General features: G+C 48.0%; 1 protein-coding gene across 1 annotated transcript in view; it reads right to left on the reverse strand.

Moving 5' to 3' along the window:
• Nucleotides 1–20,141: 20,141 nt before the first annotated feature.
• Nucleotides 20,142–25,702, reverse strand: part of KCNJ1 (potassium inwardly rectifying channel subfamily J member 1) — a 30,883-nt gene continuing 25,322 nt past the window's right edge. The window contains exon 3 of the mRNA XM_077894157.1: nucleotides 20,142–22,580. Within this exon, the coding sequence (XP_077750283.1) occupies nucleotides 21,441–22,559 (1,119 nt within the window). The 5' untranslated portion in view covers nucleotides 22,560–22,580 and the 3' untranslated portion in view covers nucleotides 20,142–21,440. The remainder of the gene's footprint in view (nucleotides 22,581–25,702) is intronic.

The following is a 25,702-nucleotide window of genomic DNA, read 5'->3' on the forward strand; positions in this document are numbered from 1 at the left end:
TCACAAACTAACAGAGGAGCTGCGTCTACGAAGGACATTTTTTTATCGAGCCACTCCAAAGCTGCCGACCTGATGCCCCGTCACACAAAATCCTTCAGTGTGCATTTCCTACAAACAAACAAACAAACACAAACAGTGTGTATTTCTCCTACATAATCCAATATGATCGTGAAAAATCAGAAAATTAAGATGGGCAGACCACTCCCACGTAACCCGTAGGCACCATGTACTCTTAGCTAATTGTCCTACTATTGCCTTTTGTAGCAAAAGGATTCTGCTCGTAATTCCAATTGCATTTAGTTGTCCCATGTGTTTAGTCTGAGATGCTCCGGAGTCATTCCTTGACTTTTAGGACTTTGACGACTATGAGTATTTTGGGCCAGTTATTTTGTAGAATGGCCTTCAGTGTGGAGATGTCTGGTATTTCTTCCTTATCAGATTTAGGCTAGGAATCTCTGGTGGCAGTGACGAGTGCCTTCTCCACACACTTTATGGGTGGCACACACTTTCAATTTATCCCATTATTGATCAAGTTCATTTTGCGGTGTCTTCCAGTCTTGTCCACTGCACAGTTACTCTTTTCCCCTTTGCAGTTAACAAGAATTTTGTGGGTAGGTACTTTGAAATTATGTAAATATTCATCTTCAAAATTCAATATATTCATTCATTTATTTTGCTAGAGACTCATGGTTTCTTATTTTATCTGCTGGATATATGTTCCTATCATTGTTTGATTTGATGATGCACTTGCTCCAGTGAGAGGCCATTTAAGCTGGCTTGTGTGTCCTTTGATACGTTCCTTTGATATGTCCTTTGATCTGCTCAAGCGATCTTTGAGCACTTCCTTGTTTTTCCAGCAACGTATTTTAGGCTCCTGGTCCTAACCATGAAATCTATTGTTTCCTCTTAGGATCACTTGGAGAAAAGGCTCTTTTTAATGGGAAATGATATTTAGAACCCAATATCTCGGCGCTAGATGTGCTCATTGCTATTGTAGCATCACTGCTCCTGGACCTTTTCAGGGGACAGAGCTAGGCAACATTTGTACCTACATATACATACATCCCATAGACACAACAGAAAGAGATCTATATACACACATATCCCGTTAGGGTTCTCCAGAGAAACAAGCTGATGAGCCTGGAAAGCCAGTGATGTAATTCAATCTGAGTCAGTCCAAAGGCCAGAGAATAGGGTGGCGGGGGGGGGGGGGGGGGTAATGATGTAAGTCCCAAGGTGATTCTGAAAACCTGAGAACCAGGAGTGCTGGTGTCTGAGGACAGAAGAAGGTGGATGTCTCAGATGAAGCAGAGGAAGAGAATTTACCCTTTCTTCCCCTTTTTGTTCAGATTGGCCCTCAAGACTGGATGGTGCCCACCCACACTGGTGAGGAAGATCTTTCCTCTGGTCTACTGTATCAAATGCTAATCTCTCCCAGAAACACCCTCACAGACACACCCAGAAATAATGTTTTACCAGCTATCCAGGCAACACTTCACCCAGTCAAATTGACACATAAAAATAATCATCACATATGCTTAGACATTGGTATCTGTATTTATTTCTTTATCTATTCATATTGAAAACCCGAAGTTCACGCAGATGCAGCCATTTCTGATCTAACACCACAGGGTTCACCTAGTTTTTCCCCTTCCTTATTGTAATTCCCTTATTTGACAATGAGAAACATGGTTTCCATTAAGCAGAATATATGCACTTACTTATCAATTCTCCTGCAAGTAACCATCTCCATCTCTGCTGCCCCGCTGCCCCCCCCCCCCGCCCCCGCTCCCAGTTCCCACTCTGGTCACCTCACCATGTGCTCCCTCCTTACCCTACACCAGGCTGTGCTTCCGTATAGATGTCCTCTTCACCCAGCCCAAGCCCTGGCACTCCAAGCCAGGTCACCCCTCTGCAAGGACACCCTCCTCATTCTGCTCAAGCCCTGCCTCTCACGACAGGTCACACCCCAGTCCCCCCAGCCACTGTCTTTCCTCCACATGGTGCCCTTCTCACCCAGGGCAGGCCCTGCTACCACTGCACTCTGATACTTGGCCTGCTCTGTTCCCCCCATATGGATTCAAGAATAAATATTTCTGGAGAGAAAGGAAATGAATGGGAAGAGAAAGGGAAAGAGAAAAGGGAACAGAAGCAGATAAAGAGAAGATCTGTAAATATACATTTCAACCCGCACATAGCTCACTGCATGTGTGTATCTTTTGGCCGTGGGGGGAGGACAAGGGGCTCCAAACCTCACTAATGTGTGGTCTCTGCCTGTCTCTGCATTCACACACACACACACACACACACACACGCCTACACCTCTGACACGCAGATTCTAGAGAACAGTAAGAGAAAGGAGAGAAGAGTAGAGGATTTAGCCAGAGAGACTAAGGAGCTAGTTGGGGATGGGCATAAAATGAAGCAAATAATTTTGTGCTAGGTATCCAGGGGAGAGACTGGAACGGGGGTGGGGGGAGAGATGGATACTCAGTGTGAAAAAACTATGCTCTGGGATATGTCATAAATGTTTTTTGGGAAGAATGGAATCAACTTTTTAATTACTTTTGGCTATTGAGCTGGGCTAAGACCCAGAATCTATTTTATATCTGAAGGTCTGTGTCCTCCATTAGACTATAAAGACAGGAAGGATAGGAACTGCTGGGCCTAATGTTTTCTTTTTAATTCCTCGCACCTAGCAAGTGCCTGGCTTTATAGAAGGATCTGATACATGGGTCTGTTGTTTGTCAGACTGCACCTGCCGACCAGAACGCATCGGAGCCCAGCTGCCCAGCAGGTCTGAGAGGCAGGGTGAGGTGTCTGCACCACGACTTTCTGGTTAACTCCAGAGACAAAAAGAGAAAATAAAAACATGAGAGATATGGTAAAAAGTACAAGACCAGAGCACTCTTATAATTTGCTGGCAATTTTCTTTTTTTTTTTTTTTACCAAGTCATTGTCTGTCATTCATTGGTTTCCCCAGAAGATGTAGCATTTCCTTCCCCACTGATTCTTATATTGTCTTGAGGCTCTGACTTCCAGAAATGTTTAATCAGGCATCACATATACTCTAGCGATACTTTCCAGATACCTCAGCTTTTCCTGACAACTTTCCCTTCATTTGCTCTTTGTCTTTTTGAGGAACTTCTACTTATCTAGGGTTTTTCTGAGTAACTCAAAGTTTTGTCATTAAAAAAAATCATAACAGAACATATGACTACTCAGAAACCACTATTCATAAGACATCCACCTTGATATCTTTAAAATGTGGAGAGTTTCAACTCTCTGTCCGAAGGAATGTAGCCGGTAGGGAAGAAATATGAACTTGCCACTGATTCTGAAAAGCAAAGTCAACTAAATTGTAGCTTAAATCCGCCTTCAAAAGTGTATCGCGGAGGATTCTCAGTCTTCTTTTTTATACACTGAATCTTTAATGAACTTTGGTGATTACCTGATCAGAATCTAAGACACAATACTCCAATGGATCCAATTTTTCAAGTGGCTTCAATCCAGCAACCAAATCCTAGACTTGCCACTCGTGCTCAAAGCCAACCCTCGAAGATTTTGGTCAGATAGGAGTGAAGAGAGAGTAGCAGAAGAAAGCAAGGATTTTCATCCCCACAGCAAGCTGTGTGGCCAAAGACAGAGTCTTCCCCAAGTTGCCCTTCATGCCTAGGAGACCTGCATTCTGCTAGAAGATGCTAGCCCCTTACCTATACCTCACTCCTAGAAGAATATCCTATATTCTGAGTATTTGTTCTGCAAGGTTTCTGGAAAACTCTGGAGATGCCTCAAAAATCATTTGCATAGAATGTGCACTTAGGTTAAGTCTTACTTTGCAAGAAAGATCTAGATTTCAGGAGATCAGTTACTCAATTTGTTGAGAGTTCATTACAAATGGCTCCACAGCTTTGTCTTAGCAAATGTCCAAAAGGCAATGGAGAGAAAACTGGAGTCAAAACAAGGTCTCATAATTCACAAGCAGTAGGTCCCTGGAGGGAGTCTAGTTCACCTCCAGCACTTTGGGTAACAGAGCAGATGGACAAACGTTCTTTATAAACGTTCTTCTTCCTTTATATAGGAAGTCCTGCTGGTTTTCCTGGGAGAAACTATGACAAAAAGCCAGAGGAACAGATAACTTGGCTTCTAAGACATAAGTTTAACCAGCTAAATGCAAAAATATGAGTTTACTCAGAGTCAGTCATAGCATCTTGAGAAGGTGAAAACCATCCCTCTCTAAATCCTCAACCATCTTCATCTCTGAGGAGAAAAAAAAAAAAAATGGAAAGATTGGCCTAACCCTGGAATTTCCTGATCTTAGTGGATTTATGACCAAAGATCCAACGGATGACCCAGGTCATTACTGCTGGCTGCACAGCAAATTCAATTATCCTAAATTCCAGCACACCACCCTTCTTCCTGTCCCTCACCCCTTCCTTATCATAATCTTTCCGGGGCCATCCACCCCCACTGGGTTGTCTGAGCCCAAGTTTCATCTCTCAGCAAGCTCCGAGCTAACCATCAGTGCCGAGGACATCTCATCAGAGAGACAAAGCCACGTTCTTGATGAAGAGCAGTGACATAAATTCCGGCCCAGCCAGGACCAATTCCCAGCTATCTCTAAGGATGGAGAAAACAGCATTAGGACATGAGAAGTTATTTCTCGGGATGATAGCTTGGAAGCCCTTAGTAACTGATTAAAGGACAAGTCTTTTGAATGGTTTTATCTACAGAGGTTTTAATGCCATTGTGTCCATTATCTGCCTATCCCCCCCCCCTGGCCATATATGGTTAAGGAGCATCCTTACCTTATGTAGACAGATCTCACAGAAGGTAGGTCTTTGCGTCAGAAGGGACAGGCGCTCATTCAGAGTCCCTGAGGTACTGGGAACTCGCTCTAAAACACCCATGGCGATGAGGGAGGTGGGTGTCTGCAAAACTGGACAGACAGCCTCATGGAGCCTGGAACAAGAAAGCTACTAGAGCCCAAGGAAGTCAAGAGAAGATGTTTCTCAGTTCCCATGACCAAGATACCTTCTTCACATCCACTTTTGTGTCCTTCCACCACCACACGCCTCCATCTCTCCATATGCCCGTTAAAATGATGGAGAGGGGTGCCTGGGTGGTGCAGTTGGTTGAGCAGTTGAGCGACCAACTCTTGGTTTCACCTTGGGTGGTGATCCTGGGGTGGTGGGATGGAGCCCCTTGCCGGGCTCTGCGCTCAACACGGAGTCTGCTAAAGTTTCTCTCTGCCTCTCCCTTTGCCCCTACCCCACCCCTTCAAATAAATAAATAAATCTTTTTAAAAATTGTTTGAGAGAAGGTCTGCCGAGTTATTTACTTGCTAAGCTAATTATTGTCACTTCACTCAAAGCACCTCAAGGCTTACTTGAAGCTCATGGCTTAGCTGTCCTTGGGTCAGGGCCCCACAGTGGTGACCCAGAGAGTCACATGTTACAGAGCAGCCCTGGCTCTTCCCTGAGTGGGGCTGTGGGCATGGCAGGCACCCAGACTGGCTGGCCTAGGCCATCCCTCCTGCCAGAGTCAGGATGACACCAAGTGCGGAACGACCCAGCCCAGCGTCTCCTATGAAAGCAACCCCCGGCCTCAGCTTCCAGGACACATTTGGTTTCCATGCTCCACCTGGAATCTTAAATTATGTTATTAAAAGTCTAAAAATGCCATTTTACACCAGGATACTACATCACCACTGGACCTAAACTAAAACATGGCTTCTTGGGGAGGAAGGAAGTATCAGTGGGTGGAGTGGGTTATGGGTTTTCATCTAATCCTACAGCACCCCAGTGAGGTGGGTGTTACTGAGCTGATTTGGGGTCGAGGATTCCAAGGCTCTGAAATTACCTTAGTAGGTGGACTTGAACCCAGGCTTGCTGTTTCCACCTGAAATGTGATGGAACCCGCAGCACCTTCTGACTCTTGGGGTTGTCCACCGGCGTGCACTCATCTCCTGGGTACCTGCCACAGAGGAGACAAAGCAGCCCAGAGAGCCGTTTCCACCTCAGGGCTGAAACACAAAGCACTTTACAGTTTTCAAAGCAATCTCCGTATACTCTCTTTTTTTTTGGAATACACCTCACTCTTTGAGTATTTGGCCTTTATTGTCTGTCTCTCCCCACTGGAACCTAAGCTGCAGGAGGGCAGGGTTTTATCCATTCTGCTCCAGGCCGCATCTGGCCCTCGAGCCCTGGAACCTGGAACCAGGCAGCCCCAGGTAGGTGATGAGCACGCATTCCTGCATGAACGGCTGTCCTGTGAGATGGTCTTGGCTTGATGCTCACTTTGCGAGGTCGGCGCGGGAAGCCCTGCAGCTCCTCTGAGGCTGGCCAAGGTGAGGCGCCTCTGCCCAAACCCCGACTGGACAAGGAGATGCTCTTTTGGAAGGCAGGGGAAGCTGCTGTCAGAGTTTCTAGAAGCCTACCTCCGCAGCAACATTTGGCCCACCAAAGAAAGGTTTTCATTTGTTTGGAGAAACATTCCTGGAAGCTCTCCCCGCCCCCATCAGGGTCCCAGGGGAGAGGGCCACCTGGCAGCGCCCGGGCGCTAGGGCCTGACCACCCAGGTCCGCGGGGCTCCCCGGCCCCCCTCCCCCCCAGCCGGGTCCCTCCTCCAGCCGGCTGAATCCAGCCCATTTAAAATGCCCTTTGAAAAGGTCTCTGTTTGGGTGAGCGCCGTGGGCTCTGCCTAGAGAGCGGCAGATTATCTGAAAATAGGTGTTATTGATTACAACCAGGTGGTCTTTGTGGAAAGGCGTCCACTTGAACCAAAATAAATATTTGCCGCACAAAGAACAAGCCGGGCCCTGTTGCGGGGCGGGGGGCGTGTTGGGGGGGTGCTGGGGGGTGCTGGGGGGTGCTGGGGGCGGGGGTGCTCGCGGCCTCTCCTGGCCTCGCCCGGGCGCGGCGGGGCAGCCCCGGATTGTGTTTCTGCAATTAGGACAGAGACGCGCAGGGGGTGGCCCTGGGGGGGCCCGGGGGAGGGGGAGGGGGAGGGCGCGGGGAGGGGGCACAGAGGCCCCGCCGTCCAGGGCCAGGCCCGGCTGCGGCCCCCCCCCCGCCCCCCGCCCCGCGATTGTATTTTCTTTGGCTTTCGGGCGCGCTCCTTATTATTTATTTCTTTTCTCTCTGCTTTATTTTTATTTTCAAGTTGCCGGCGGGGCTGGATGCCGGCCATTCACCCCGCTGCCTTGGAGCGCGGCGCGCAGACAGCCGGAGCCGGCTCGGGCTCAGCCCCGTCCGCGGCCGCCCGCACCGAGGGCGGGCGAGGGCGCAGGGGGAGGGGGAGGGGAGGGAGGAGGGGGCGGTGCTGCGGGGGAGGGGGAGGGGGCGGTCCTGGGGGGTGCCGCCGGCAAGGGGTGCTGCGGGGAGCAGGGGCGTCACCACAGGCGAGGGGGTGCTGCCAGTGAGGGGGTGCTGCGAGGAGCAAAGGGGGTGCTGCGGGAGAGGGGGTGCTGCCGGGAGCAGAGGGGGTGCTGCAGGTGAGGGGATGCTGCTGGGAGCAGACGGGGTGCTGCAGGCAACGGGGTGCTGCTGGCGAGGGGGTGCTGCGGGCAGTGGGGTGCTGCAGGGAGCAGGGGGGGCACCACAGGCAAGGGGGTGCTGTGGAGAGTGGGGGGCACTGTGGGCAACAGGGTGCTGTGGGGAGCAGGGGGACACCGCAGGCAAGGGGGTGCTGTGTGCAAGGGGGTGCTGCAGGGAGTAGGGGGCTCCACAGGTGACAGGGTGCTGTGGAGAGTGGGGGGCACTGTGGGCAACGGGGTGCTGTGCATAACAGGGGGGCACCGCAGGCAACAGGGTGCTGCATGCGAGGGGGTGCTATGGGGAGCAGGGGGGGCACCACAGGCAAGGGGGTGCTGTGGAGAGTGGGGGGTGCTGCAAGCAACAGGGTGCTGTGGGGAGCAGGGGGCACCGCAGGCGACAGGGTGCTGCGGGCGAGGGGGTGCTGTGGGGAGCAAGAGGGGCACTGCAGGCAACAGGATGCTGTGGGCAAGGGGGTGCTGCAAAGATTGGGGAGCGCTGCGGGCGAGAGGGTGCTGCAGGGAGCAGGCGAGGCACATGCCAGGCTCCCCTGTCCAGACCCGGGCCCACAGGACCTGGCCAGAGGCAAGTCGCTTTCTGGAGAAGATGACCTAATTAGGGGTGAGATTTGGGGTTAGTTCAGGAGTGGCCTGAAACTTTGACACCCCCTAGGTCCCTCTGTCCCATTCTATGTGCAGACTCTGCCCTGGCCTCCTGCCCCCAGGATCGGAGTCAGACAGCCTCTCAGGGGACACCCGGGGGCTCCCACTCCCATCCCCAGGCTCTGAGCGGTCCCCTCTTGCCTCTCCAGGTCCGGAACCTGCTTCTTAGGAGCCAGGCGTGACTGGGGATGCCCAGGAGAGAAGGGAGGGCACCAGAGGCAGTTGCCCAATGCCAAGGGCGGAGGGCTGGAGGCTCGAGGCTGAAAAAGATGAGGGGACATGCGAAGCAGGAAGGACCATCCCCAGGGCGATTCTGGAAGGCAGGTAGAAAAGCTGGGGCCAGGAAGAAAGAGAGATAAGAAGGAAATCAGAGAGAGAACGATGCAGGAAACCATTCCTGTCAAGGTCAGATCCTAAGAGGGCTTAGTGCGGTGCTCACAGAGGCAGGTGAGGGATCAGAGGAGAAGCCCCCAGCTCTGAAGTCCTCCTCTTACAGACCTGGTGCTCCTCCTGGCTGAGCCAGAGGTTACCAACTCCTCAGCAACCCAGCATCCTCTTGCTTCGAGAAGACATTCCTGGTGGCTGCTACTGAGCCCGTGGGCTGTTCGCTGGCAGCGTCCCGAGGGTTGTAAAGTAGAATTTCAAGACACTTAAAAACATCCCTGCCTCTGTCTCTCTTTGGCAGCAATTCCCTCTCCTTCCCAGATCATAGCAAGAGCTGCCATTAAGTCCAACGTGGCACAAGCAACAGGCCGCAGGCCAGCCTCTGAGGGGCTAGGCTGACTTTCCAATCCCGGAGGGAACCCAGGACACGGAAGGGCATCAGTAGGCACCTCGCTACGCCCTGTGCTCTTTCCCCTGAGAGGTCACTTCTGAAGGCAAACTGCCTGCGCAGAGCCCCAGCATCACTAGTGAGGACCCGCGCATCACAGGGACCTCCCATCCCACCGCCAGGTTGCCGTGAGACCTGGGGAGCAGGAATGGCCTTGTCAAGGTAGAAACACACCAGCGAGCTCCATCAGGAGCAAAGCTGTCCCCAGATTTCAAGAAAAAGGTGGCTTAGTAGTGGATGATTCCATTATTGCTTGTAGCCACACCAAATACCAAATAGGAGGTATTTTGGCCACGTAGCCTATGACACGTAGCCTGTGACCACATCGGGTGGCAACCAGAAGCAGAGCTTTTATGAGAGCGGAAAATCATCTTTAAGGATCTATACTTCCTCGACTCCACCGCTCATCGGAAAGCCAGTTCCGGCCTATAGGCCTTTGCCATCCCCGCAGGCACCTGAAGGTTCTAATTCCAGAGTCTGCCGTGGGGGACCCACCGCGCTTCCAACGAATGCCCTCAGGTGACTGCAGGCACAGCTCGGCCTGGCACACACGCTCCACTGTGCGCAGGTACATGCGTAACGAGCGGCTCTCTTAAAAGGGTTGGCAGTAGGGTCCTGATTTGTAGACTTTGCTGATTTCCAGGGTGTAAATGCTTGCGCTATAGCCAATTTCAAGCTACCACGTGAAGACTCTGAACTCAGAGCTGGAAAGAGATGCTCCCAATTGGCTCTTGTAACTTGGACCCTCCCGAGAGACGTACGACACTGAAGTGGCAGGTCCTCGGTCGCAAGGCCAGGACAGGAACCTAGATTCAGCCTCTGCCCACTGCCTCGCACCACGGCTCCCTGTCCTCTTAGCAGACACCAGCCCACGGGCGAGCCCCCCGCACCAGTGGCTTGGACCACAGCCAGAACGCAAGCAGGAAACAGAAAAGAAATAAACGCTTGTAGCCTGTCTTTCCTTCCTCTCCCCTTTGCAATCAAGTCCTTAAGAATGTGGTACGGCTGGAGGAAAGACCTGAGTGCCCGGCTCCTGGGGTTTGTGTTCTTTGAGGGGAAAGTGAAAGAGGCAAAGGAACGATTCTGGGAAATGTGGGCAGAGTCTTGGCAAATTTCAGAGGCCAAATAGGAGGTATTTTCGCCAGCTGGCCCTGGACGATTCTACGCAGGGCCTCAGAGACACTGTGGCGGTATCGGGATGGGGGAGGATTGCAGAGTGGTCAGGCTGGGACATAAGGAGACCAAGAGCAGGGCATGGTTCGTCTTTCCGTGGTTCATTCAGAGCCAGCATCAGAAAACCCCAGAAATCCGGTTTACGGGAAAACTGCATCAAAAAAACAAAAGAAGCATCTGATAAGATCCTCCAGAATTCTGGATGTTTAGAGACATCCTCTCGCGTGGAGTCAGGTTTCTAACTATTCAGGCCTCCGCTGGCTCTTGCTTACTCAGAGCTCCAGTTCATAGAGTCGTGGAATTGAAGAGTTCATTCTAGAAATAGGATAAACTTGAGGCCCAGAGAGGTAAGAAAATTTGCCCACGATGGCATGGCTATTGGATCAGCAGCAGTTAGAATTCAAATGTCCTAGGTCTAGGCAAGCCCTGGACCTTTATCGAGACCCCTAGATACTGTAATGCATTTGCTCTGAGTTCTCTTCTGCTTAAAATTATTGTTTAAAAAAAATGCATGGTTATAAAAGAAATGCCGCCACCCAAAGATGATCAGATAATGACCGGGAATCACTTCCACTTGCTTCCACCTAAACCAGTGGTTCTCAGCCTCACTGTATAATTAGCGGCTCCAGGAAAGCGGGTAAAAATCCCTATTAAGCGTGAAAAATCCTAATGTCCAGGTTGTCTCCCTACAGAATTAAATCCGAAAGTGGAGGTGGGGGGCGGCAAACTTTAGTATTCTTTGAGGCTCCCCAGATGGTGCCAGTGTGTGCCCCAAGTCGAGGACCACCAGCCTGGAATATTCTCCTCTCGTGTCTTTGCATAGCTGGCTCCTCCCCGCGGGTCAGAGCAGCTCCGGGGTGCAGTCTTCATTGTCGTCTCCAGGACTGTCGGCCCTCACAGCACAGTTGGTGACTGAGTGAATGAATGAGTGGATTTGTGGTTACTTCTGAGTCTTCATGTGCATACATGCATACGTATAAATATGTGTATATACATATATGTGTGCAACAAAATTGTACATTTTTTTAAATACCTGCGACTTAAATTTTATTTTTCTTTATTATGTTTATTTTATAAATTTATTTTTTATTGGTGTTCAAAATTTGCCAACATATAGCGACTTAAATTTTAAAACACTAAAGTGTTTATCATTTTCAGTTCCCACTTCTTTCACTTGGCATTTGGGGAGCATTGTCTAAAACCATCACAGTGTTTTGTAGATGTGATTAGTAATGCGCTGCGCTCTCACGCCCTGGACTCCGGATGTAACCCAGGAGCACCCCCCCCACCCCACCCCCACCCCCCGTCTCCTGATCCTTGCCCTCTGCCTCCCATCATCTGGCTAACTCTTCCCCGATGCCTCGGGGTTCACCTTCTCGTCTGTTCCTTACAGGCTCTCCTGCCTCAGACGAGGTTGGGCCCCTCGTGCCCCGACTCCCCTTCGACACCTGCATTTCCTGCCGCTGCCTCTAGGACACGAGCTCCGTGATGCTCCCGGTGTATCCTGGTTTCCAGCGCACGCCCAGGACCTCGCCGAGTGCCCAGCATGTGCTGGGGGTAGCACATTATCACACTCCAGCGTGGTCCACACTGCTTTTAACCCATTTCCCGATGGTGGCACACTTGGGTTTTTCGTCACTCCCAATAATCCGCAGACACATAGCCTTGTGTACCTCTTCCTATGATTTAAGCCGCTAGATGCCTACAGTAAAAATAATCCCATAAAAGAGAATCTTGCTTTATCATGGACACTGTTTTCTCATAGGTTTTCCCCATTGATCTTCTGTACAACTTTGTTATTATCTTCATCTTAAGAGGAGAAAGCTAAGACTCAGAGGTTCCGTCGCTTGCCAAAGTCACAAGGAGGGCCACTGGAAGAGTTGGGATCGTAACCAGCCCTCCAGGGGACAGGAGTTGGCCGGCCAGTTATTGGGGAAAGCCCATGACCCGCGCTTGTGCGCATGGGTCTTTTCTGTCTTCCAGGGTTGTTGTGAGGATGGAGTGAGCAAATATGGGGCATCTGGGGGGCTCAGCTGGTTAAGTGTTCGACTCTTGATTTCAGCTCAGGTCATGATCTCAGGGTTGTGAGATCAAGCCCTGCACTCAGCACGGACTCTGCTTCTCTCTCTCTCTCTCTCTCTCAAATAAATAAGCAAATAAATATAAGTGTGTAACACACAGGTGTGTACTAGCTTTGCCCTCAACACCCCCATGTGGACCTTGGGCAAGCCTCAGTCTTCTCATCTGTAAGATGGGGAATAATAATATGAATTCAGCTTCACTGTAGAGAAAATGTGCAGCATCTCAGCTCTAGTGGACTCTTAATAAATGACAGCTTTGGGACGCCCGGGTGGCTCAGTAGTTGAGCATTTGCCTTTGGCCCAGGGCCTGATCTTGGAGACCCAGGATCGAGTCCCACATTGGGCTCCCAGCATGGAGCCTGCTTCTCCCTCTTCCTGTGTCTCTGCCTCTCTGTCATGAATAAATAAATAAAGCCAAATAAATAAATAAATAAATAAATAAATAAATAAATAAATAACAGCTTTCTCTAGTGCCATCCTAATCTCTCTCGTGTCATAAACTTTTATGTCACATTTTCATTTTGCAAACGAAAACGTTTTCACTGACATTTTGTCAGCCCGGCCGTGATTGGGTGACCCAGGTATCTTAGTATCTCAGTGAAATGCCCTAAACATAAGGCCTATTAAAGAGCTCCCGGGGCCTGCCGAAGCCCCTCTCTGCCCTGAGCTGCGGAGGCCTTTCCACCGGCCGCTGTCACTTTGCCATCTGGAGGTGTATGGTGCCACCTCCTGGCCAGGGGCATGCAGCGCTACCCTAGGACAGACCGCTGCTGTAGGGTCCCTTCCCTTCAGACCTCCTCTCTGGTCCGTTCAGTAATATCCCCTGTTTCTCCTCTCCTAGCCACATGCTGCCGCTTTCCCAGGGCCATTAAGACACGGTGAACAAGTCATCTCCTTCTGGAGCTTTTGGTTTCTCCCCCTGCAAAATAACAGGGTAGGATCAGGAACCGGATCGTGGGTCCCCCTCACTGCCAAGCCTCTAGGATTCGGTGCCTGTGCAGGGGACGCAGAAGGGAGGGATGGGAGGAAGGCGAGCTACCTCTCCTCGGTTAAGTTCAAGGCTGGGAACAGAAAGCAAAGGCTGGAATCGAAGGAGCGAGGGATGATGAGGCTCAGGCACAGGGTAAAAGGCACAGGGGTGCGGGATGGGGGTGGGGGGTACAAACCACTCCCTCTTCCTTGCGCATCATCAGCAAAGCCATCACTTACCAGCAGGCCGCTACCGTCCAGCGGGAGCCTACAGTGGGCGCTGTGCTCAGCGCTTCCCCTACTATCGCGTCACATAGCATTTCACACTATTGTCCTTCCAGTGACTCTTTAACATAGATAATAATTCCCATTATTTACAACTGGGGGAAAAAAATAGGTTCAGAAAGGTTAAGAACTAGTTTTGGATACGATGGTGGGTAAATGGGAGAGCTGAGCTTGGCCAGGTCTGTGAGCCTTCAAAGCCACCCAACTTCACGCTGCACTTCCTGCCTTCAAACTCTCTTTCGTTCTTACCTACATTTATTTTTCTTTCATGCTTTCATCAGGGCATGTCCTTAAGAGGTGGTCACAGATGCAGGTTGTGATGTGGGGAATGGACAGAGCCATCAAGAAAATTATGGTCCCTGCCACCGAAGCCAGCGTTGCTCGGGGTCCCAGGGGCCTGCTAATTAGTGAATTGCCTACTTTTTGCTTCATTGGGATTTCTGAAGTCCCTTCTGTGACCATGGAGACAGGCCTCTCCCTGTCTTCCTCCGCTCTTTGCTCTTTGGATACCAAGTGCAAAGATGCAGGTGCCCTCTGCGTCCCCCAAGGACACAGTCCAAGTGTGTGGTGCCTTCTCTGAGGCCCAGACTCAGACTCCCTAGCCCTCTGGTCCTGACAAGCAATCCCCTGATCTCCGTTCGACCTTCCTGGGGAGCTTTCTTTCAGGAACAGTGATGCCTGGACCTGAGGGTTGGGAGTGGCCCAGGGAAGAGCACTGAACTAACTAGAAAACAGAAGCCCTGGGCTCTGCCTCTTGTTTTCCCATCTGTAGCTCGGTGACCCCAACAAGTCATAGATAGGGTCTCTGAGCATGTTTCCCCCGCACTCCCAAAAATGAGAATGGTGGCACCTCCCCCCCACCCGCCTTGAAAGCTAATTTCCACCTCTAATTTTTTCTCTCCAATCCATCCTACACCGATACCAAAGCTACATTTCTAAAATATTCATTTCTTCATGTGTTTGCCCCCCAGAGACTTCTGTGGTCGACTGATGGAGTCAAGATTCAAACTCAGGGCTGACACCAAAACTCTGACTCCTGACCATGAATTGCTACTTGCCTCCACGCTACATGCCAGTACTGCCACCGTGTAAACCAGCCTGTCACCTCCCAGAAGCCCCATGCAAATGTACATCCTGTTCTCCTGTTAGCCTGGGGCTAACCTGCCCACCCGCTCACCCACCTCTCTACACCTCCCCTCCGCCTGTGTCAAATCTCTTCCACGCATTAAGCCCACTCGAGTGCCATCCTGAAGAAGCCTTCCCCTACCTCTACCTCCCTCAGGACTTTTTTCATACTTCATTTGAGCACTGTATTTATTTAATTCATTTAATTGTTTTAATTTTAATACTAATGCATGAAATTTTGCATACAAGGGAGGGTTCCATGACCCCCATCCCAACCTCCAAAGAGTCCCTGAACCCTAATCAAAAGTGATTACCCAGAATGCCTTGAGAACTGAATCCCCTCTCCCCTCACCTCCCCACCCACACACACCCCAGCAAAGACCCCAGACCATGTACAAGAATGAGGATGTTTTCCTTGAGGGCACCTGTTCTGACTTTCAAACCAGCCAAAATTCCAGGGGGTTTTGATCCCTAGAGAACTGTTAGTCCCAGCCAGTTTGTCCCCTGCTGAGAACCCTGCTCCTGGGGGCCCAAGCTCATAGGCAGAGTAAGCCCTGCAGGCCCTCTGCAAAGGGAGGCAGTCTTTTAGGAATGCAAAACAGGCACATCCACAATCTCTCAGGCCCAGTACTGCAGGGCTAGGGGCCTCTGGAGCAGGATTCCAACAACTTCTGCAAAAGCCAGAGAAGGAAAGTGAAGAAGAGGATCCCACCAATGTTGGTATCGTCAGCAGTTATCCTAACACAGTGACCTGAAGGATATACTGTTACGTGAACAAAACTAGAATGTGTAAGACTGGAGGGATATAAATATGTATGTTTTGCTTATTTTTTCAAAGTGAAATGGTAGCGTGATGAAACTAATAAGAACAGTTACCTTTCTGTAAGAGGAAGGGAATAGGGAGGGCACAGAAATAGCAATGAATTTTCTATACTCCATCCTATGATTTTTGAAACCATATGAATTCTTTGCATGATTAATCAAACAGTTAAATCAAAAAGGGAAACAATAAACCAGCTCTAATAATTGGAAATAAAAACGTGGAACAAAAGAACCTAACTCTATGCCAAGTATGTAGTCACAGAGGGAAGAACTACTCCAAGTAATTTTATTTTTTTTAATTTTTTTTGAAGATTTTCTTTATTTATTCATGAGAGAGACGCACAGAGAGAGAGGCAGAGACACAGGCAGAGGGAGAAGTAGGCTCCGTGCAGGGAGCCCAATGCGGGACTCGATCCTAGGTCTCCAGGATCACACCCTGGGCCAAAGGCAGGCGCCAAACCGCTGAGCCACCCAGGCTGCCCTCCAAGTAACTTTAAAACCATATGTGGGGGTGCTTGGGTGGCTCAAGGTCTGCTTTAAGCTCAGGTCATGATCCTGGGGTCCCGGGATCTACAGGGAGCCTGCTTCTCCCTCTCCCTCTGCCTGCCACTCTGCCTACTTGGGCTCTCTCTCTGCCAAATAAATAAATAAAATATTAAAAAAAAAAACAAAAACAAAAACAAAAAACAAAAAACAAAAAAACAGGGCTGCCCGGGTGGCTCAGCAGTTTAGCCCCGCCTTCAGCCCGGGGCCTGATCCTGGAGACCCGGGATCGAGTCCCGCATCGGGCTCCAGGCATGGAGCCTGCTTCTCCCTCTGCCTGTGTCTCTGCCTCTCTCTCTGTGTTTCTCATGGATAAATAAATAAAATTAAAAAAAAAAAAAAACAGTCTTTGACTGCATATCAGTGGCAGGACATATTATAAATAATTTTTTAATACCAATTAATTTTAAAACTAAAGTCAATAGTCTCATTGCCAACAGTCATGTCAATATCATATATGGAAACTACTATAAGCACGTGGCATCAGGCGAGAAAATCACTTTCCTCGAAATCAGCAGTCTTCCAACTCAGCTCTGGTGCATCAGAGTTGGTTTGAGGCCCTCGGGATCCTTTACAGCACCCGGAGAAACCATCCTTCCTTCCTCATTCCTGCATCCCCAGGCCCTGGCTCACAGTAGGCCGCCAGTGAGCATCTGTTGGGTTGAAGTCCCAGGCACCACGATCCTACTCAAATTCCCCAACTCATAGCCTATCCAATAACCAGGAGGCCTTGGGCCTATTGCTTTTATCTGTTGGCTTCCCCTGGCCCCTGTCACAGCCCCCTTCCCCTCTGCTTTCTGTGTCCAGGAAGCCCCAGCCGTGGTCCACCCTGTGGACCAGTGTTTTCCCCTTCAGCTCCTCGGCTCCGAACCCATGCTCCCACCCTGTTTTGCCACGTCACTAGTCATTTGCTTTTTATAAAGGGATGCTTATGTCTACTACTTCATTTAATTCTCCCCTTCACCCTATTTCAAAGCTCAGTTTTACACATCATAAAAATTTCATCATACATGAAATTTAGCCGTCTGTCAAGGCCCCTCTGCTCATGAACGAGGTAACTTGTCAAACATCATTTGGATGGCTGTCGCTGCAAATCCACCACTAACCATATTGACTTGAGCAAATCCTTCATTCATTCATTCGCTGATTCAAAAACCACTTATTGGCCATGTGAGGCACCGTGTCGGTGCCAGAAACACAGAGGTAAGTGGAAAACATAGACAGTGTTCTCCAGGGATAACGGAGGCTCCATGTCCCCATCTGTCAAAATGGGAATCACACCTGTCTCTACCTCCGATGAAAGACTACTGAGAGATCAAAATAAAACAACACATATATACATATATTTAGCATATATGTAGATATAGGAAGGTAGGCTGCACCAACAGGCTGGGCAGATGTTCAGGATACGCATGATATTTCCAGATGCTGACCTAACAGATTACCCAGAGGCCCTGACTAAACGCTACCTCTTCCTAGAACGTGGTAAGTCCAGAGAGGTTTATGAAGCAATAGCCAAGGGCTAAGTAATGAGGGGTTTCTCCCAAAGCATAAGGCAGGACCAGTTGGCACATGTCAACTATCCTTGGGTTCAAGGTAAATGTCTGATGGACCTGGTGAGTCCTCTCAGATGGGGGGCCTATGGCAGGATGCTGACTTGATCAACTTTCAACACGTGGTCTTTCGAGACAGATCAGAGTTTGAATCCCAGCCCTGCTATTTCCTAGCAGGTAATTCTGGACAAGCTCCTTACCTGAGCTGCCTCAAGTGAAAAATAAATGTAAAAGTAGTACCTCATAGAATCATTGGGGAAATTAAAGAAGGTGATGTATATGAGCTCTTAGAACAAAACCTACAACATGGGAGGAACTCAATAAGTAGTCCCTGGCGTTAAATTTCTCCTGCCATAGCCCAGGTCTCTGGGTGTCTCACCAGCCTGACAGATGCCACCGTCTTGTACAACACCCCTGGCAGTCAAGGATGTATGGGCTGAAGATGCAGGAGTGACCCTCTCCAGTCCCTGGGCCCTCCAGCCCCGGTGCAGAGCTCCCTGTCTGCAGGGCTCGGCTCCAAGGAGTCCAGCTGGGTGCATCTGGCTGGGGAGATTAAATTATTTTTGAATTCCTAACTGAATGTTCTTTTAATGGAAACTCAATGACAGGCATTGAAATAGATTTCCTCCATAAGCCCTCCTCCCGCGGCGCCCCCCCACACGGCTCTGTGTTGCACTGTTCCCGATAACCTTTATTCCCTACCCCTGGACTTTTATCTCCCCAGTGACAAACAGCCCTTGCTGGACAGAAAGAGGAAATTCCAGTCATTGTTCTCAAACTTCTGGCTTCCAAAATAAAATGCTCTATCTCCCCTGTCAAGCTTTGATTGACATGCACTTCCTGGAATGGCAGACAACAACGGCCCAGGGGCGGGGTCAGGGGCTCATTTGCATCGTTTGCATCAGAGGTTTTCTAGATGGGGAAGGATCCCCCATGCTCCTCACCCAACCATCCTGTTGAGAAGCAGTGTCCCCTTTTGTGAAAATGGGACACTTCAAGGAAGGAACCACCTCAACTGTCCACACAGTCCACCAGGAGAGTTCTTCGCTGTCCTAGGGCCTGCCCATTAGCCATGGAAAGAGTCTACTCATCTCACTTCTTAGATTGGGCAGCTTCGAGAAGATCTTTTCCTTCTTCCCCTTCTCGCCTGTGGAGTATATGTTTAGACCACTTCCCAAATCTCAAGTCTGAATATTGGCACTTGAGTCGACTTAAGTCCTGGAGGATAAAGGTTGAGAGCCTCCAAATCAAAACCCCCACAGCAACAGAGCTAAATTAGGCACTTTAAGGCGGGGGGGGGGGGGGTTAGTGCCAAGCAAAACTCTGAATATGGTACAGCATCATGGGATGCAGTTTTTCTTGGAAGGAATAAGAAATACTGAATTGCTTTCGGAATGGATAGATAATTCAGCAAATACAACACTACTGCGCACCTGTGGCAAATACAATACTAACGTGGTCAGGTCCTGTTGTGAACAATATTACTTCATTGGAATAAAAACCCTGCCTTTAGCATTAGCATCAACTTTGAGGCAAGTTAGCCTTCTGGAACCTTCTATGTCCCATTTATTTTCTTTACTCACTGAGCTCCTATGCCTTTGGTCATCCCCTTTTTATAAACATCCAGTTTTTTCTATGCTGCTTTCGGGTTCCAGCCACCCCTTGGGATTATTAAAAGGTACCTGTGGGCCCTCATTTCCTCAGGGCTTTATTGGATGTAAGTATATTAATGGTTGCTAAAGGTTCAATGGGAATTACATTAAGAAAGAGACTCCAGGTAGCAGAGTGCCTTAATCCCAACAAAGGAATATTTGAAGGTGCAGATTTCCACCGAGTAACCCAGAAAGAGATGCCAATAACAAAGATTCTGGTCGATCAGCAATCTTAACAATCAAAAGGAGTAGATTTCATAAGATCCTTTCACTTCCAGCAATCCCAGAGCATGCTGTTAATGAGCAGAACAGACCAGAAGGAATGTGTCCTGACTCCCCAGTTTATGAAGGGACTACAGAGTCATAAAACCTCATGACAGTGGGTCAGTAGAGAATTCTGGCTTCCTCGAGCTTGTCATACCTCATTTCCTCTAGCTTTGTCAATAGATCAATTTGCGGTGCAGGGACACTTAGAGGCACAGAGTCATCTCCCGTGTAGGCCAGTCATGTCCAATGTTATGGCCACTGACAAAGTGCACAACTCTTAGCCCATCAGACTCCTTACTAGGTGAGGTCAGAAGGACCCGACCATGTGGATGAATCTGAACAAACTCGTCCCCACGCCTGGGAACACAGAACCTTCCTTAGTGAAAACTACTGCAGCTGCCATCTTATGTGCCAAGACACCCTGGAGTGATTTGATGGAGTGACAAGGGCTAAGGCATGTCTGTAACGACAAGGTCAGTTCCCCCAGGGTAAGCTGGTGTTGAGACACCATATGGTCACATTTGCTATCTTCCTACCCCTTCTACTTCACCCCGGAGAAAGTCTTATCCTCAGCAAGGGAGTTGTCACCTGATGGTCTCTTACAATTAATGTGCAATAACTGACACTTTTGGAAAGCTCATGCACAGCTTCAGAGATTTAATATATTAATCAACACACTGACAACATTTTGATTCCTAAGCAGCTTTGAGTCCCATTCCTTCCAGAATAGATTCAAAATAATGTAGGTGAAGAACTGAAAAGAGACATTCACGGTAAAACCCTTCTCTAAAGATCAGTCCTTCCCTTTTGAGGAAGATGTGGTGTTGGGCCTCAGAGAAAGGCACACCTTGCGTTTTCCTCTCTGTGGGGCCACAGACCATCCCTTTCCTTCCCACACTGCTCCTTTAGAAACAGCATTTCGGTTATAAACTCAAGGCAGAAAAACACAAGATACTTTCTTTTTCAGAAGCACTGGCAGTACTGGCCCTGCTAAACTGACATTACACCTTTAACTCTTGGCTGCCTTCCTGGAAGATCGGGACATATTCTTTTAACTAATTTGTAGCTCCTTATCCCGCCTAACACAAATTGGAAGAAATATCACCACCATTTCCAAATCAAGCATTCTTTCCTCAGGAAGTGTTCATTGAGATGTTAGAGTGGTGATTTAGCCCCTGTCTAAATGTAACCACGTGACATTAATTGGGCCAAAACCCAACTCTGAGCTGTAGGGTCTGGATGTGCCATAAAAGCAGGTTGAGCTCACTGTTCCTCTCCACATCACATATGTAGAGATGCAGAGTCCATGGCCTGAGCCTTCCCTTGCTATTCAGGAGATACAGCATGACCTAGACTAAGATAAAGCTCCAACAACCAGAACTGGAGAAGCTCCGGGCCTTACAAATGTTCTTGGAGTACCAGTCTTTTCTTATCGTCTCTAATTAGTTCATCTCCTCCAACCAAATGGCCTCCAAGGGAGTCCATTTTTCCCTTGATAAAAGCCAGTGTTACAACAAAAGTGCCTTATTTATCATCAATATAATCAAAATGGGAACATGGTTTTTCCCTGACCCTATCTGAAGCTCATAACATCTTCAAGGAGACTTGTAGGATCTCATTTGGCCTGTTGTGAAATTTTGATGATTTTGTCTGTTTCTATCAACACTGCATGATTTGAAATAATCATATTCAAGATTCCAAGTCAACTCCTATGGCTTCCATACTGCCATTTCCTATGAGAATATTGCATGTTCCGATGCAGTTGCCTTGTAGAGCTATGTGTCTTGTAAGATGGTGGCTGTTGGGTTCAGGGGCATGGTCCTGATAGACATTGAAGGCTCTTGTCCTAATTTCATACCCTCAAACTGTCGATTGCTTCCTAATAGTTCTAGTCACTAGGTATCTTCACGACTTTGCTTTACTCCTGTTGAAAAGCCACTGTCACATTTTGGTGTCATCTGTTTCATTGACTTCTGACAAGATGAAGTTGGGATTGTCATAGCCTCTCTTTAGCCTGGCTCTGGCATCTTTCTCATTATAAAGGCATAAGGCACAATGAGGGGTCTCCACCTCCACAGTCTTGCTAAAGTTATGGAAATCCACTCGGTATTTCCCTTCCTTAGTCTTGGATACTATGGGAGCAAAACGGTAGCCCCAGAGCACCTCTTCCGGGACATAGGACGTCCGGACTTGGCAGGTAGCACTAGTTGATTCCACTGTACCATCTAGAAACACCACTAATTCAAAGTCTTGCTGGAGAAGGGTCTCTGCTGCCATGTGGAAGAAGGGGCTGTTTTGATCAATGACATGGTAAATTGTCAATGGGGAGATGAAGAATAAGTTTTCATTCCCTGCATCAACTACAAAGTTGATATTTGTCTGGTCCAGAATAATGGTCTCTCCTTCAGGAGTGACTGTGGTCTTCAGGAGTTTTCCATATATGTGACTCCCAATAAGGAGGCTCTTCCTAAGATTAGCCACTCGGATTAGGAGACAAAGCTTCCCGCCCCGCTTGCTGATCACTGCGTTCTTGCTGAATGTGATGGTCTTGGCACGTTTTTTGGGTCTGGAGATCTTGGCTAAAATGGCGCCGCACATGAAAGAATTGATGATGACCCCAATTATAGACTGGGAGATCAGGAGGAAAATGGCAGTGCCACATTGTTCTGTCACACACCTGAATCCGTACCCAATGGTCACCTGGGTTTCCAGAGAAAACAGAAAAGCTGAGGTCAGGCCATTGATGTTCTCCACACAAGGGGTGTGGTTGACAGAAGGATGGAACTCGGGGAGATCTTTGTGAATGTACGCCACAGCGTACCACAGGAGACCAAAGAGGAACCAGCTCCCCAAGAAGGTTGTAATGAAGATGGTCATTTTGTATCTCCATTTGAGGTCAAGCACAGTTGTCCAGATGTCCACAAAGAATATAAACCTTGATTGTGCCTCCACATTGCCAAACTCTATGTTGCACCTTCCGTCTTTGGAGACCAGCCTTGCTCTTTGCCGAGAATGCCCAAAAAAGTGAGCAATGAACCATTTCCGAAGGTGTTTGAACATTCTTTCTGTCAACGCTCTGATCTGAAACACATCAAAAACAAAACAAAGTTTTGTTTATACCCACAGCGGACGAGGTGACTCACGTAGAGCTAACTGTATCTGAAAGACCATTCAAAACAATCTGAATTGCTGGTCATTCAGGAAAGCTGACAGTGTATTCTGGATACCACAACACTATTTTCAATAGAAACTTTCCACCAGATGACCATATTGCTTAAACATAAAAAGGAAAAATAATTACAGAGAGATAGAGATGGAACAAGCTTAAGAGGGCATGTATTCAAATGTTTCCTGACCATAGTCAGTGGCACAGACACTTAAAAATGTTTGTGATAACCAATTATGACCTGTGCTATGATTCATTTGATATTGTTCTTTAACTCTCCTTTTCCTTTAATAAATTTAGCTTGCGCTAAGCAAAAATATCTGTGAAACAGAAGCTGGAAGTACTATTTATGTTTTTCATGATATATAAAAATAAATAGCTATAAAAAAGGTTCACCAATATACTACCTAAAGCTTCCTCTTTACTGCTATTATCACTCAATAACAAAAGAAATCTTGGCTCTGGAGCACCTGGGTGGCTCAGTGGTTGAGCATCTGCCTTTGTTTGGTTCAGGTCCTGATCCTGGGGTCCTGGGATCGAGTCCCGCATCAGGCTCACCACAGGAAGCCTGCTTCTCCCTCTGCCTATGTCTCTGCCTCTCTCTGTGTGTCTCTCATCCATAAATAAATAAATAAAATCTTTTTAAAAAACCTTGGCCCAATTCAATTTTCTCATTTATCCAATGAAGGGACTGAGATTCAGAAAATTTTAATGACATAGTCAAAGTCACGTACCAACTAGAGGCAGGATAACAACCAAAAATATAAAACATAACGTTCCCTGCTTCCAGTCCAGAGGAACTTCTAACATGCTGCATCTCAGCTATTAAATTTTATATTCTCAAGTCAGTTTTGCCTGAAACATTTTAAGACAAGTATTGGTCAACTTCCTTTTTTTTTTTTTAATGCTCGAGACTATTTAGAACAGAGTTCCTCAATACAATTTGGTCAAGTCCTACCATATGACAGAAGTTTGCTTGGTGGAGCTACAAGCCTATTTCCTTTCTCTCTCCATGGTATGCCAAGATTCCTGAAAGGAATAGTATGGTGATCACCACTAATAGCTCACACTTCCTTCCCTGCTTCTAAGCTGAAGGACTGGGAAGCTCTGATTTAAATAATACTGCATAAAGGTAGAACCACGCTTTATTCACTCCTCTATCCCAGCTGCTAGCACAGTCTATGGGCGCTTTTACTAGTTATTCAATGAACATAAGATGGAATAATTCGTGAACAAAGTGAGCTCTTCAAGATACTATCTAATCAGTGGTTTCTTGTTGATGATATTATTGTGACTTCCAGTTTACATCAAAAAAAGTGAAGGGATTTTCCCCTAAACAGCCAACAACGATGAAACCCACTGTCATCAACACTAGACTACCTCCTCCCCGAGACGTGCCCTCCCCCACTCCAAGGTGTGCCCACCATGGTGAGCAATGTCTTCGTGGTATTTTTAATTAAATGCAAATATGTTTCTAAAATAGATTTCAAAATCCCCCTTCAAAAAGGTGTTTATTCATACAAACCAGGAAGCGAAACCAACTTAGTGATAAATTTTAAACAAAAGTCCTATCCCGCAGTGTTTTGTTCACAGCCTTCAACTAGGTGAAAACACAAGAAGCCAACACCAGGTAGAAGTGATGAAGGGAAAAACCACAGGTATGGTGATTTGAAATGTTGAGGACGAGCGCTAAAGATACAAGGAAAGAAAATGCTACCAGGAGAGCAAACAGCAGTGCACACACTCAGAGGGCCCTGCCCACAGCCCACCCAACCCTCATTGACCTCAAGTCCCCAAAGAGTCTTAGGGGTTGGTCCCAGGTGAGGACCACTGAAGAAGAATCTGCCCCCCACTCTCCCCCAACCCCTGGCTCTCTCCCTTCTCTGCACACACATAGCTTCTCCTGCTTCACATTCACTGGGGGCTTCCTCCCTTTCTTGGGCTCATCAAAGCTCACATTGCTTTCTTTTTTTTTTTTAATTTAAATTCAATTGGCCAACATATAGTGCTTATTCCATCACATGCTCTCCTTAGTGCCTGCCACCCAGTTAGCTCACACTGTTTTAAAAGCTTTTCATAGAGTGGTTGTCACCTAAGATAATAAGTTCTCAAGCTAACATTTATCAGGCGAATCCACATTCTCTTTGTCACCTATTATATTTCCAGTGATGGCTCCTGAAACACAACTTCTGAGTTTTTCTTCCTCATGCCTTTTCTCTTCTAGTCTCTCTTAAGTTCGTTTCATTTTTGAAGATAAAGAATATTTCTATAGGGTGAAGAAGTAGCCTCTGATTTATCTCTTGGATAAATTTGGGTCTCCATGCCTGCATTACTAGTCAAATATCCACCTGGCCTTGCAAAGAGCTAAAACAAAAGCAATCAGCTTATAATGCTTTCCCCAGACCTTCTGCACTTACCAACATCCTAAGCATATTCCGACCCGATGTATCCATGCCTGGGGAATGCAAGGAAGTGGCCTTGGGAATTGGTCTCTGTCTGCAGGCTGATTTCTTTTAGACTCGGCCCTAATTTATTTTAGGCTTTGGTCAGTGGACTGATGCTAATTTGTATTAACTTAAAAATGCTTAATTTGATAGTGGAGTTGGGTGGTTTAAACCAAGGCAATTGGTTGTTCTCAGACCAAGCCCCAAGCCAAGTATGTATTTTTTTTTTCAAACCTCACATGGCTTGAATACCGTCATGCTAAGACATGACAACCCCCCCAGCTAAGGTCTCTGGGCACCAGGCATGGATTGAGTTCCAGCATTTTCCTCCTCTCCTTTGCCACGCTCTATATAGCTCTCTTGCTGTTTCTCATAGGTCATGCCTATTAGCTTTGCAGCAGAAAGAATCAGTTATCATCAATCTCTGAGCTTGTTCTCTGAAACCTGCTGAGATCCTGAGATTTCCAAGTGTTCACAAAGATGCAGGTGAATATATAGACTTAGATCAGTACATATTTGTAAGATGAAAGCAAGATCACACCAGGAAGAAACGAGATACCAGACCACTCTCTCTGTACAATAGTCTCTGTTAT

This window comes from Canis aureus, chromosome 3 (genome assembly GCF_053574225.1).
Source record: "Canis aureus isolate CA01 chromosome 3, VMU_Caureus_v.1.0, whole genome shotgun sequence".
NCBI lineage: Eukaryota > Metazoa > Chordata > Mammalia > Carnivora > Canidae > Canis > Canis aureus.